Here is a 15,034-nt window from a genome sequence, read left to right as displayed (position 1 = left end):
CAGAAAGTTAAGAACCAGTGGCATCTACATATGCAGAACGTGAAGAACCAGTGGCATCTACTTCTGCAGAACGTGAAGAACCAGTGGCATCTACTTCTGCAGAATGCGAAGAACCAGTGGCATCTACATCTGCAGAACGTGAAGAACCAGTGGCATCTACATCTGCAGAACGTGAAGAACCAGTGGCATCTACATCTGCAGAACGTGAAGAACCAGTGGCATCTACATCTGCAGAACGTAAAGAATCAGTGGCATCTACTTCTGCAGAAAGTTAAGAACCAGTGGCATCTACATCTGCAGAACGTGAAGAATCAGTGGCATCTACATCTGCAGAAAGTTAAGAACCAGTGGCATCTACTTCTGCAGAAAGTTAAGAACCAGTGGCATCTACATCTGCAGAACGTGAAGAATCAGTGGCATCTACGTCTGCAGAAAGTTAAGAACCAGTGGCATCTACTTCTGCAGAAAGTTAAGAATCAGTGGCATCTACTTCTGCAGAAAGTTCAGAACTAGTGGCATCTACATCTGCAGAACGTGAAGAACCAGTGGCATCTACTTCTGAAGAAAGTAAAGAACCAGTGGCATCTACGTCTACAGGAGATTATACAACTTTGAACGCCATTCCCCGTGTTTGGTGTACACGCCGTACAACATGTTTGGAATCGACGGGAGTAAAGTTGGACTTACGAGCAAATCGACTTACGCACAGTCCTCTGGAACCCAACTCGTTCGTAAGTCGAGGAGCCCCCTGTCAACAGAAACCCACCAACGTGGAGAGAAAATAAAACGGTGACGTCACAAAGAAGGCGGGTCTGGGTGGAATCTGTGACGTCAACCCCACCCCCAGGCGGGGCACCGCTTTGGGAACCCCGCCCAGGAGAAGGGAGCAGAGAATTCCGCCCCGTGGTGCTGCTGCTGCTGCTGGTAGTGGTGGTGCTGGTGGTGGTGGTGCTGGTTGGGGTGGTGGTGGTGCTGGTGGTGGTGCTGGTGCTGGTTGGGGTGGTGCTGGTGGTGGTGGTGCTGGTGGTTGTGGGGGTAGTGCTGGTGGTGGTGCTGCTGGTGGTGCTGCTGGTGGTGCTGCTGGTGCTGGTGGTGCTGGTGGTGGTGCTGGTGGTGGTGCTGGTTGGGGTGGTGCTGGTGGTGGTGCTGGTGGTGGTGCTGGTGGTGGTTGGAGTGGTGCTGGTGGTGGTGCTGGTGGTTGTGGGGGTAGTGCTGGTGGTGGTGCTGGTGGTGCTGCTGGTGCTGCTGCTGGTGGTTGTGGGGGTAGTGCTGGTGGTGGTGCTGCTGGTGGTGCTGCTGGTGCTGGTGGTGCTGGTTGGGGTGGTGCTGGTTGTGGTGGTGCTGGTGGTTGTGGGGGTAGTGCTGGTGGTGGTGCTGCTGGTGGTGCTGCTGGTGCTGGTGGTGCTGGTTGGGGTGGTGCTGGTTGTGGTGGTGCTGGTGGTGGTGCTGGTGCTGGTTGGGGTGGTGCTGGTGGTGGTGGTGGTTGTGGGGGTAGTGCTGGTGGTGGTGCTGGTGGTGCTGCTGGTGCTGCTGCTGGTGGTGGTAGTGGTTGTGCTCGTAGTGCTATTGGTCGTGCTGGTGGTGGTGCTGGAGGTGCTGGAGGTGCTGCTGGCTGTGGTGGTGGTGACGCCGTGCGAGTGGGGGGGAGGAGGAGGCGGCGGGGTGAGAGTCGCGAGAGAGGCGTGGGGGAGAGGTGCAGCAGCAGCAGCGGCAGCAGGAGGAGGAGCAGCGGCAGGAGGAGTAAGAAGGCGGCGGTCATGGCGCTCAACCTCGACAAGAACCGCACCGCTCTGCTCGCGGCCTACGAGGATGTGTGCAGCGAGAAGTCGTCCACCAGCTGGTGAGCGGTGGCCGTCTCTCTCTGGCGTAGCTCGGCGGTGGTGGCTGCTGCTGCTGCTGTTGTTGTGTCGCTGGCCAGACGCGGGCCGAGTGTCGGTAGAACGCGGAGCGATGCACCACACTACACCACGCTACACTACACCACGCTACACTACACCACACTACACTACACCACACTACACTACACCACGCTACACATCACCACAATACACTACACCACGATACACTACACCACACCACGCTACACTACACTACACCACGCTACACTACACCACGCTACACGGCAACGCGCATCGCCCCACGGGCGTCCACCATCGCACCTGCACGGCAGCTGGCGACCACGCAACCACAGGACGCAACATCGACTACAGATCCCATCCCGCCCCCCACACTAAGCCCATCACGACCCACACAGCACGCCACGAATCACGGCACGCACGACTGCCCTCACACCAAGCGTCCCACCGCTCCTTGTACTGCACGCATTAGTACATCACACCGCAACGCAACACCACGCTACACAGCACACACCACTCCACACTACACCCACACATCACAGCACTCCGCACTGCATCACACATCACACGCCACTCTACACGCAGCCACCACGGCAGGCAGTACACACCACGGTGGTGATGGTGGTGGTGGGGCAGAGGCTGCAGCAGCAGCAGCTGCCCACACCGTGGTGGCTTCTGCTTCCTGCCAAACCAGAAACTCTGCTGCTGCTGCTGCCCCACCTCGCTTGTTGTACCTAGCTGCCCTGCTGCCCTGGCTGCCCTGCTGCTATGCTACCCTTCATGCCCTGCTGCCCTAGCTGCCCTGCTGCCCTAGCTGCCCTGCTGCCCTGCTGCCCTAGCTGCCCTGCTGCCCTAGCTGCCCTGCTGCTCTGCTGCCCTTCCTGCCCTGGCTGCTCTGCCTGTCGGCTGGAGTCACGAGCGGCGTTCGTGTTGACTTAACCGCCACGTGAAAAGGTGATTTCGTTTAAAATCACGGCCAAGCCACAGGGTCCCGATAGGCCCAACAATTCAAAGCGGCCGACCAGCAACACAAAGCACTATGGAAGTTGCAGTAGATTTAAGATGTTGTACTTGTTGTTGCTTGGAGCTAGGGTTCTATTACGCTAAGAACTAGATGGGGGCCGGGGGGTAGAGATAACATGGGGGAGGGAATTCCAAAGTGGAGCTGTGTAAGAGAAGAAGCAGAAAGACCAGCGGTTGTGTCCTGCAGTGTGGTGAGCAGTGAGTGGGTGAGTGGGTGGATGAGTTGTGACCTGCAGTGTGGTGAGAGGTGGGTGAGTGAGTGAGTGGGTGAGTGAGTTGTGACCTGCAGTGTGGTGAGCAGTGAGTGGGTGAGTTGTGACCTGCAGTGTGGTGAGCAGTGAGTGGGTGAGTGAGTTGCTGTGACCTGCAGTGTGGTGAGCGGTGAGTGGGTGGGTGAGTGAGTTGTGAATTGCAGTGTGGTGAGCGGTGAGTGAGTGAGTTGTGACCTGCAGTGTGGTGAGCAGTGAGTGAGTGAGTTGTGACCTGCAGTGTGGTGAGAAGTGAGTGGGTGAGTGAGTGAGTTGTGACCTGCAGTGTGGTGAGGAGTGAGTGGGTGAGTGAGTGAGTTGTGACCTGCAGTGTGGTGAGCAGTGAGTGGGTGAGTGAGTGAGTTGTGACCTGCAGTGTGGTGAGCAGTGAGTGGGTGAGTGAGTTGTGACCTGCAGTGTGGTGAGCAGTGAGTGGGTGAGTGAGTGAGTTGTGACCTGCAGTGTGGTGAGCAGTGAGTGGGTGAGTGAGTGAGTTGTGACCTGCAGTGTGGTGAGCGGTGAGTGGGTGAGTGAGTTGTGACCTGCAGTGTGGTGAGCGGTGAGTGGGTGAGTGAGTTATGACCTGCAGTGTGGTGAGCAGTGAGTGGGTGAGTGAGTTGTGACCTGCAGTGTGGTGAGCGGTGAGTGGGTGAGTGAGTGAGTTGTGACCTGCAGTGTGGTGAGCAGTGAGTGGGTGAGTGAGTTGTGACCTGCAGTGTGGTGAGCAGTGAGTGGGTGAGTGAGTTGTGACCTGCAGTGTGGTGAGCGGTGAGTGGGTGAGTGAGTTGTGACCTGCAGTGTGGTGAGAAGTGAGTGGGTGAGTGAGTTGTGACCTGCAGTGTGGTGAGAAGTGAGTGGGTGAGTTGTGACCTGCAGTGTGGTGAGCAGTTGGTGAGCAGTGGGTGGGTGAGTGAGTGAGTTGTTGTGAGCTGCAGTGTGGTGGTTAAACACAAGTGTGGATGAGACGACAGCCTGGTAGTAGCAATAGAATAGTGATAAGTAGGCGACCAAGGGAACCAGTGAGTGCTCGATCACCAATCAACCTGAATGTGTTCGTTGATGAACATCAGTCCTGCACATCGAGGTAGCAACTGGGTGTGCTCCACTTAAGATGCCAGCGTGAGTTGTTTTCTCGACAGATATGTCACCTTAACTCACCGCGTGATGAAGGTGAAGATTACATTTTTGTGTCAACTAAGAGTCAAATCGACACAAAACAACACGCATGGAAAAAACCACGATTTTTTTTTCCTAGTATCCAAACCTTGGTACGAGGGCCCTCTGATATTTCAGAGTGGATCCACCATGTTGACAAATATGTATTATAATGGAAGAATGGTGCAGTCGTAATGTATTCCATTAGCAGGGAATGATATTAAAGTATCCATCAATTAATGTGATTGGTTTATGTTTGTGAGTGACGGTGGCGATGTTAGCAGCGTTGGTTAATAGGGCATGGTGCTCACAGCGTGACTATATTTTTACAGTTGCTTTTATGAATAATTTTCGAGTGGGTGGAGTGTCTTACTGCCCTGGCAGTCCACAATATACACACACACACCTTTATACAACACCATAATATAGATAAACATAGATAGTGGACACTCGACGGAAGTGTTCCTGTTCTTGCTGTATTTCTCAGTGTAGCCAAATGGTAATTGGACTCCCTGGCAATTGTTGCCAGTAACCATGTTACTCAATAATTCTACACGCAAACACTGCTGTATGTGCTCACGCGTAAACTTACGCTTGCTATGTCATGCCCGGTGGATATTGTGACATATGCTCCCAGCCAGGCTCTCTCGTATGTATGTTGAACTTATTCCACTCCATGAATAACTCTTAGTGTATTGTATTAAAGCATATACGGATGGTGGGGCACGCATAGGGATGGCCTTTTTGCCACAGTGGCGAGATGTTAACTACCTCGCCTGGTATGGAGGAGGGTCGTGGGTTCTATTCCGACCCTGGCGCCTGCATATTTAGAGTTTGCACGTCCTCCCCGTGGTCACGAGGATTTTTCTCCGGGTCCTCTGGTTTTTCCTTCCACGTTTTGAAACTACATGCGTTTATAGTGTTTCCACATGGTAGTCCACTTCCTTGAGCTATCATTTGAGGCCAGGTCGCTTCTGAAAAGGCACGATATAGGTCAGTGGACCTTACTTGGTAAAATAAACAGTTAGTTTAGATAAGAGATGGAGCGATGAGATCGGTTCATCTGCAGGAGTGAGACGTGTCAGCAGCACTGGAGGGATGGCGATGGCGTGAGAAGGCCTTCATCCAGCAGTGGATATCCAATGGTTGCTAATGCAAACTTAACGAGCACCAGATTATTGACAAGACCCGTCGTTAAGTGGCGTTGACGTCAGCACAGCGTTCGTGCCAGGCTAGGTGCACTTTGAGGCTGCATGGTGAAGTGCCGAAGCCTCGCTGGCAGAAGGCCATGGGGCAGGCCCAGGTGTTATAGGTTAACGGACTGTGTGAGATCCCTTGCAGATGCTTCACCACCTGTGCTACCAGCCATTGCGCCACCGAGTTTACCAAAGACAGAGATCCCCCTTATAGCCTACGCAGGCTGTTAGCGAGCGCCTATGAAGGCCTGCCACTGGCGTGGTGTTGCCGGCACCATGTCCGGCCCGCCTTCATATCTCCAGTGTTGATGTTTATACACCACGCTAGGTGCTCATTTAAGGCTCAGACAAACTTAAGGGGCGGCCCAAGACCGATTCAGATTATCAACACGCATGTTAGCCTTCGCCAGGAATCAAACTGTGCGCTAACCACTATTCTATCAGGTCTTTAACCAGGGTTAACACACAAGGTCATGCATACTACGCAACTGTGGTGTGTGCAGTATCTATATATATACCTGAAGCATGATTAGTTCTATTGCAAAGACTGTGAGCAACAATGCAATGATGCACATGAGGACACGTGTACATGCATTAGGCATTTATTATACAGCATTTCAGGTGATCTGTATTCGCTCGGCATGCTCGATTAATATTACAGGCCATGAATGCGGCACAGTTTAATTGTTCTCTGCCCGTATATGTGCGAGTCTTTCTCTGGACACTCCGGTTTCCTGCCGTACAAAAATATAATAGTCAAGGAAATGGCCAAATATCCCAAAGGAGGCCCTTCCTGAAAAAGTTTTGCCACTGCTATGGGACATGTTCTTCATATGCAGGAGTAATACTGTACGCATATATATCGAGGGGTGGATTGGTGGTACAGTGGTTACTGCTCTGCACTTTGACCTGAGATCATCTCCTGCCCATGGCTAGCACCGTTGACGAGTGATATCTCAACTGGAGGTGAACCTCTCACCTTTCAGCAATACGTACTTGCCAGAATGGTGAAGTATGGTGAAAAGAACCACCACCAGTGGGATTGAGAGGGTTCAGTAAGAATATTCGACTACATTTAATTTAAAACAACACCCTAAATACACATGATTGCCTTTGGATCTCTGAAGCTAAGCAAGGCTTGAAACCTGGTTAGTACTTGGATGGGAGACTGCCTGGGGCTTCCAGGCTTTGTAGGCTTGGGTTTGTGAGGTTTCCAGGAAATTACAGTACAGCAATTGATTCTTGAATCTTTAGTGGAGATTTGAATGTTCCCTACTCCTGTGGAATGGTTTTCTCTGGGCGCTCTGGTTTCTCTCCCACATGCAAGTACACACGATGGAAGTGGCCAAACATCCCAATGCTGAACTCTTATTGGAAAAAGTCTTGATACTTAGCAAGCCTCTACCGGATTAATAAAGGGAATTCTTGATCGTGTCTATTACAGTCCTCCTAGGCTACAGCTCAGTTCATACTCTTGGGTCTTTCGGGCAAGTCACGTAAATAAAAAATAATAGATCACGACGTTTCGATCGCAACACAAGCAATCATCTTCAGGTGAGAGAGAGAGAGAACGCTTCTGAGACAATGTCTTGTATAGGCCAGAGATGGGTGCATCAAGGTAGGTGGGTGGAGCTAGAGATGGTCCAACCAACGGAGGCTGGGGCAGTGGCCTTTGTACTGTGAGAGATTAGCCTGTCCTGAGAAGGGTGCATCAGGCCTATATAAGACCTTGTCTCAGCAGCTTTCTCTCTCTCACCTGAAGACGATTGCTTGTGTTGCGATCGAAACATCGTGATCTATTATTTTTTATTCATGTGTATTGACCGAAAGACCCAAGAGTATGAATTCCTATGGGTTCAGCACGGCTCACCATCTTGACCAGGCTACACTGGAATCTCAACAGTATGTCCTATGAATAGACGATGGGATGCTGCCCTAGGAATATGTATTTTCCACAACTGGCTCAGGAGATGGGAATGCTCTACTCCCAAGGCATGCGCCCACCACGCGTGTTTATGAATGACATGACTGCCATAAGCAAATTAGCATGAGCTGAATTGTCTCTTGCCACGACCCCTGCATCACCACTGTTTTTCTCATCCCCCTCTTCTCCTACCCTGCTTGCCATCGAAGATAAAAAAAAAACATGTGCTGCATGTACAAATTATGATGATATTATAAAAAAAATTCCAGGAAAGCCTGGTGAGTCTCAAGAAATATTCAGGGCAGTCCCGCTTTGAATTGTGTTACAAATTCGTTTTGAATGAATGCTAGACGCTGAAGTCCTGACGGCTTTCTTTTTTAAAATTCCTGTTGCTCTACACCCTGTGTACCATTACCGTCTCACTGTAATGTGCACCAATGCCTACTATGTTGAGGGCAATATTGGCACGTAAAATAAATATCGATTGATTTGATTGAATGGTGGAGTTCCCTGGAGAAAACGCATGAACGTGAGGAGACGTAAAACGCTCAATGTTTCTCTGTTGGGGGGGTCAGAATACGGACCGTGCAAATACAGACCACTGCAAGCCTTGGATACGGGCACCACGTATACATGCATTGACACACACAGGCACTTGACTTGCTTGTTCAGCAGCAGATTCTCCAAATTCTCGAGAATAAGCATCAATCACCAGGTCATGAGCATACATCACATGGTTGACAATCCCTTGACCGCATCTAGTCATCATTGTGCATTTGTACCAGATGCATATTACACTGGTAACAGCCATGGAATGTTTATTAAACTGGGTCGGAAAACGTATTTTAAATTAACGTAGGGATCCAGTGGACATTCCAGCCGCACACCCCGAGGAGAACGGATAATGGCTCCTGCATGAATCAAGCCTGACCCGTTTACGAAAAATGAAGTTTCTTATCATGTACACAAGCTGGGTACCAGCCCATACTCCCTTCACGTAATGAAACGGTGTCACATTTTGAAGCCTCGACTGGCACGTCGGGGGGTACGATGCGAGGTTCACTCGGGTTGAAGTTGTGAAATGCCACAGCCAGTCAGGATTGGGGTTGGTGCCTAAGGGGGTGGGAGCCAAAATGCTTGGAAATGTTTCTAGAGTTGGGGCAATTTGTCGATTACTCGGCTGACAGTTGTGATGAAGTCATTTTTAGGGGGAATCGATTACTTAGATCCGCATAGGACAGATGCAATAGACCTTGCGCATTGGTGGTGTTCATTTACCGAACCCCCAGAGAGAGGTTGATGGGCAGCAGGAACTCAAACCCAGATTTCAAATTACCAGTTTCCGTTTGCAAGTATTGTAGTCTGTATGTAGAACTTGTTTCGCACCGTACGTAGCCAACCGTGCTAATCAAGTAGAGAGTTGTTACCATAGCGGTTTCCAGCATAATGCTATTTTATTTCTATTTTCTTAATAAGGTTTTACAACCATCCGTGAATTCTACTTTTTTATTTTCTATTCCAACAGCAGGGATCGAAATAATTTTTTTAATGCACGTTAAGCACTATCATTATCCGTTTTAGTTTCATCGCGATACTTTGCCGTTTAATTACAGATGTTTCCACATCGGTGAGTGTCGGCGCATAATACCTCAGTTGAAGTGGTACATATGGGAATGTGATATTTTTGGATTAGCACGACGCTTTGCGGCAATCAGCATTGTGTTGGCGTGCTGAGAAAAAATGGGTCCGTGGAGAAGAAAAACAATTAGGTAAACAACGAGCTTCTCAATGCGCACACTTTTATTTGCACTCAAAAGTAGAAAATTCATTATTTCGACCCCAGAATGAATCGAATTTGATGTGCTCAATAAAAGTGGGTGGCTTGCATAGAGAAAATTAAATGTATCGAAAGGAAGCCATCAGCACACACCGCACCAAGTTCTTTTTTGAAGCCGAGTCAAACTAGGGGAGGCCTAAGACTGGTTCAGATAATTGCCACTGGTGTTGGCCGTGAGCGGGAATCGAACTCTGGTCACCCGGTTTGGAGCTCACCTTGCTAACCTCTACACTACCGCTCCCCAGTTGTTAGTGCAAGGCAGCTGCCACCAACTCCCCAGTAGCGTATTTCACCAGTCCCTTCTACAGAGGCCAGTCTTTACACACCACTGGTACCAGCCATAGCCAAGTCCACTCTGCTCCAATTATTTCTACCTAATCGGGCCATCTCAAGAATGCTTAGGCATGTGGTGGCTGTGAATGTGAGCCTACAGGACCCAGCTTACGCATTTGTGCCTGCCAGAGGAGCCCACTTATCAGAATGTGTCTAGATCTTTCAAGAAGCTGGGAGCTCTTCAGACAATTCTGCCCGGTTAAAGCCAGCATGGATTGTAGACAGGCCAACCAAGCCAGAGCAGGTGTTCTTGTAAAAGTGTCCACATGTCACAAGTATCAAGACCGGTTGAGAAATGGGTACAGTCAAATGTCCCTTTTATTTAATTAGGTATTCACCCAATTAAATGTATTACCTATTGAAAGAACAGCCCTGGTAACTGTTGCTGTGAAGCAACAAGCGGTTAAATTTCGAGCTTTGAGACCGACAAGAGCGGTTCCTTGATATCAACTGGACAGTGGAAACTTTGCATAGAAATGAACAGTGGGGGGGGGGCAGGAGTCATATTGTCGACCACCGTGTAAACGGGAGTCGTTCGTGACCGCACCGGGCGCAAGTTTTGTGGTGCGTCTCACTCTCCGGAGCGTCTTTATATGATCTGGAGCGGTGCAGTAACACCGCATGTGGAGAGTTCTTCCCTTCATCCGGTGACGCTTCAAAACTCTGGAACAATTTGGCTGCTGGATTTTTTTTGCTGTTCTTGTTGGAATCGTCAGCCTGTTGTCAATCGGTGTTTTATGAGGAAGTGGACTGCAGATTGAGAGCAAATGCATTGTTATACCTGTCAAGGCTGTACCGTACACGATATTTGTTTCGTGTTAATATTTCACCTATTTTGATTTATTTCGTTTTAAGCTTTTCTTATAGCTTGCGCGTAATTATCCTGTGGAATTACCCTTTGTATTTTATTTGTCTTTACAGCCCGGGCTCCCCCTCCTTAACAAAGTGCCTTCTAGTCTAAATGCGCCCTCACCCACTTAAAAATATAAGCTGTCTATCTGAGAGCTCGGCCCAATCCAATTTGTGTTGGCAACTTAGATTTTAGCCTCCAACGTCTCGAAGCCAAGTAATTCCCCACGTTCTCCCGCACGCTCGAGTGGCATCGTATTATTTCACGTGAGACGACCAAAGGAAGGGCCGAGGTGGAAAGTCGGGCCCGCTGCAGCGCTGCACATCCAGAGACACGTGCAGCGCTTTGCGTGCTTTTGCCGTGACCTATTTGGCCCACACACTTGCTGAGACAGCAGAAAAGTGCACGCTCATTGTTGACGCTGCCCCCGCCTCGAGTCTTTTACACAACTGTCTGTAAAATGCCTGTTTTCGGATTGAGGCTGTCTGTTGCAGTCAATGGCCTTCCCAAGGCTGCATTGTGACGTTAGCCATAATGCTGCTTGATCCGAAAATCAGTGCCAAATGTTTTATCAATCGTATGTGTGATTCCCCCCCCCCCCCCAGCTCTCAACATTTTCCATTCTGCACATTGAGTGAGGTTTACTAATGGATTGGTGGATGTATTTTTTTCAGCACAGTGCAATGAGACCGTAACATTTTATTGGACAATTACATTATCCCATTGCATTGCATTAAGGGGCCATGCCCATTAATGGCGTGTGTACGCATGCACATGTTTAACATCACGCTTTGCTGCTGTTGATATCCTTACATATTAGCATTATAGGAAAACTGTACCCTGTTTCTGATAGAACATTCAGGCACTGTACATTTAGAATGTGATTTGTACGATTGATAATTCTTCAGTGGTAATTCTTCACGATTAAGTGCTTATATTTCAGCTGCCGTTCCTCTCATCCCCTTCAACCTTGGCCACACAAACACTTTATCATTTATTCCACCCTTAACCTCCCAAGAATTGTCTGCGCCAAACCCATTGTCTGACTTTCATAAGCAAGCCATACACCCCACACATGGACAGACAGCTTTTGAGTCTATATACATAGTGTTTATGCATTATTGTTATACTACCAAATGGAATTTACTTTTATTAACGGCCAACATTCGGTGGATAAATAAGGAGAATAGCTAGACGCTGCAATGAATTAGATTTTTAAAGGTCAAGAGGTCATCGTGGCCAAAAGCAGTTCAGACCTGTGGTCAATTGTGATTAGTTACAGTAGTAGAACAGCATTGTTAGCTAAAAATACAATTATATTACGTTGCAATTGAAATTCATCACAAATGCCATCGTAACAGTTGTATTTGACCCAAGGCCTGATGCTGTTCATGCCGCCGATGCCATCACCACACACTCGCCATTGCTTCTCTCTGTTAGATCCTGCGAGTCTTGTGCAGTCAGCCCCTGCCATCCGAGAGCTACTCTTAAGTATTCTAACGAAAAGCTTTAGATCGTCCTCTCTTTCACTGAAGTGTCTTGAAGATGCTGGTTGTTGTTTAGCTTCAGGGGTCCGTAGCACATCACTGCGTTGCCATTTCACTTGTTGATAATTGTGTTCATGACAACAGCAGATCTCGGTGGCCTAACAAAGCGAGTGGTGGTGTGGTGCATCATCACACGTTGTAACAATGCCCTGCGTGGCCCTCTTGTCGAGCTCGGAGCTTTAACCCCCTTGCATCCGGCTCTCGCAAAGGGCCAAGCATTGTGGCAGCGACCAGGTTCCTCCTCGGCCTTCTACCGTACCGGCGACGTTAAAGACCCTGTGGTTCCACAATAATATTACCGCTCGTATCCCGGTGTGTCCATAACCCATCTGGTACCAAAGCGGTAGTCACAAGTTGTGTGTGCCACCAGAAAGTCGATGGCACCCTCCTGCGGTATTTTTGGGTCTACAGCAGACGGTCGACATTTTTGTTTTATTTACCAAGGCTCAGACAGCCAGTTTAAGGCCCTTACAGGTTATTATGGTTTAGTTTGAATGTTCGAAGCTTAGAGCCAGGCTATGGCACCGTTAGGGTTCTTAGGGTTCGGCGTTAATGCCCAGGGCTCTTGGCGATGGTTGTCAAGAGCGGAAGAGCTACAGGGATCACCTCGCTTTAAAATACTAATAATAATATGCTCTGCAAACATAGTAACTGGCTATATACATAACTGGCGTCAACTTTGTTCTCGGTATAACACAATCTCAGTGCTCTTTCACATTGTTAAGCAAAGGATACTGACGCATATATGAAATATATATGTTGTTTATGGCTTTCCCCGTCCTGTACGCTGTCGGCAAGGCAGAGTATTGCGCTTGGCCACAAGTTTTTGGAAGAAGAAAATTAAAAAATGCAGGATTCTGAAATGGAGAGACTTGTGCCAGCGATACAAACATTAAATACAGACATGGCGGACTTCCTTTGAGCCGAGCAATGGGCGTAGTCAGGGTCAGTTTGTCACCTGGGCAGCAATACAATTCCGCGTTGGGGACTGCTGCGAGCAAGGAAGCTGTGGACTGCATGGCAATAACATTCTGATTTTAAAAACAAAAGTCCTTCCTTTTCAGGATTGCAGGCAACAGTCTTGTAGAGGTGGATCGCAGAGTAAACGAGCGGTTTGTTTTTAGACGCTATCTTTAACTTGTTGTGGCGCTTGATATTCGATCATACTGTCATGTATAACTTTTGTTTTCAGACGAGGGCCTCCCAAACAGTGCTGCTTTGATTGTTTGAAATACTCAAACATTGAAGTTATCGATATTTCTATCGTCCAATTGAATGACACTGGAATTTAGGCAAACATCTATTTTGTTGCCCTATCACCGCTCTCTCCAGGTTAATAAGTAACGCTTTTAAAACTGCATAAACTTCTCATGGGTACGTTTATTAAAACGACCCTAAACTGATCATCAATACAATATATTTAACAAAGCTGGTTACATATTTTATACATCAATGTCGCCGCCCACAGGTCTTCTTAGTTCTTTACAATTTCACGTGGTTTATCTCCTCAAAACTCCAGTACTTAAATAGTTTTATGTCGCCGATTGGCGACAACTCTTTATTCTACAGGGTGGCCACAAAGTGTGCCTTTGGATGAAACTAAAATACAATAATGTTTTTATTTTACCAGGTAAGGCCCACTGAGTTAGATATACATAGCTTTTTCAGAAGCGATCTGGCCACAAATGATAGCTCAACAAAGTGGCTTATTGCGTGGAAATTTCTAGCAGTCAAATACTTTGAAACGCATGTTTCTAAATGTGGAGGGGAAAAACCGAAGGACCCGGATAAAAATCCACGGGGAAAACATGCAAACTCCAAATATACAGGCGTCAGGGTTGGGATCAAACCCGTGACCTCCTGTATACCAGGCGAGGTAGTTAACATCTCGCCACCGTGGCGTCCTATTAAAAAGGGGGTAACCTCCTTGTGTGGCCCTCCATTCTGAGCGCACAGCTGGACACTCGTGCCCAACTTGTCCTCGACAGATTCTTCAAAGTAAATGGCTGCCTACTCCGTACAAAAGCAGTTCCGCACAGCTGTTTTGAGTTTCCCAACATTGCCAATATTAAGTGTCAGGTTATTCTCATTGATTAATTCCCCACAACGTGTGATACTAATTACCTCCCAAAGGGAATTATTGTCACGTGTTGTGTGTCAGGTCTGGGCTTCAGGACGGCCACATCGAATCATATCCTCTCGCAGTTCGTGGTCCACTTATTTCCTGATTCAAGTATTTCTGCAATTGCTAGGGCATAATGCACTGGAGAACAGATTTCATGCAAAGGGACTTCATGCTCACCCTGTAGAATGCATCTGATTGTGGCTGATAATGGAACGAGAAAAATATTGGAATGGTTCTTGTTGAAAACTTATGTTTAAGGATCCTTATTCTGTTCTTGTGCATGATGGTAGCAGCAATATGTTCATGAACTAAATGCCAAAGTCGAGGCCTGCCAGCTACGAGAAGACTGCAGGAGAACATTCGTGCCATTTTAGTTTTCCTCCTCTGTTGAAGGAGTGCACAGATTACAGTGGTTTACTGCATGAGTCCATATTTAAGGAGCCCTGTGTTAAAGTAGTGCTCTTGAAAAATTGCACTTTCTTCCAAGTTGCCTGTCTGCAATGAGTTATTTCTGTGACTTACAAACGACATTGGGCATGGAGATCGATCTTTAAGAGTGAAGTTATATTTCTTACCGCTCATTTTCTGGGTATATTTCCTGGTCTCTGTGAATGCTGGTCTCTTCATGAGCTTGGCATTGCAGTTTACGCAAAGTATGGTGATCGCTAGAAATAGGAATTCACGGAATATTTCCTTCTAGAGCCTTTAAAAAAAAATACATTCCAAAGGCCCTGGTCTTTTTTTAGCGCATTGCTTAAGGATGATTTTTTTTCCATAGTCAAATGCGTTCGGAAAATATTTGTTAACTACACACACCAGCCATGTGGTATTGATTCTGCCTGTGGCTAGACTGAACGTACGCTCGAGAGCATGAGCACACATTAGCAAACCGGCAAGCCAGACCACTCTTTGTTTTCATGTTGCTCTAAAACCAAATTGA

At 48.1% G+C, this 15,034-nt stretch overlaps 1 protein-coding gene across 3 annotated transcripts in view; it reads left to right on the top strand.

Annotated features, from left to right (window-relative positions):
• The first annotated feature begins 1,671 nt into the window (after positions 1-1,671).
• Positions 1,672-15,034, top strand: part of LOC144931564 (drebrin-like protein) — a 105,103-nt gene continuing 91,740 nt past the window's right edge. For 2 of the 3 annotated variants that reach the window (XM_078855539.1, XM_078855538.1), the window contains exon 1: positions 1,672-1,840. In XM_078855539.1, the coding sequence (XP_078711665.1) occupies positions 1,758-1,840 (83 nt within the window). In that variant the 5' untranslated portion in view covers positions 1,672-1,757. The remainder of the gene's footprint in view (positions 1,841-15,034) is intronic. The other variant, XM_078855540.1, reaches the window with a different exon arrangement.

This window comes from Lampetra fluviatilis, chromosome 4 (assembly GCF_964198595.1).
Source record: "Lampetra fluviatilis chromosome 4, kcLamFluv1.1, whole genome shotgun sequence".
NCBI lineage: Eukaryota > Metazoa > Chordata > Hyperoartia > Petromyzontiformes > Petromyzontidae > Lampetra > Lampetra fluviatilis.
The sequence above is the reverse complement of the archived record's forward strand: the minus strand, read 5'-3'. Positions and strand labels throughout refer to the sequence as shown.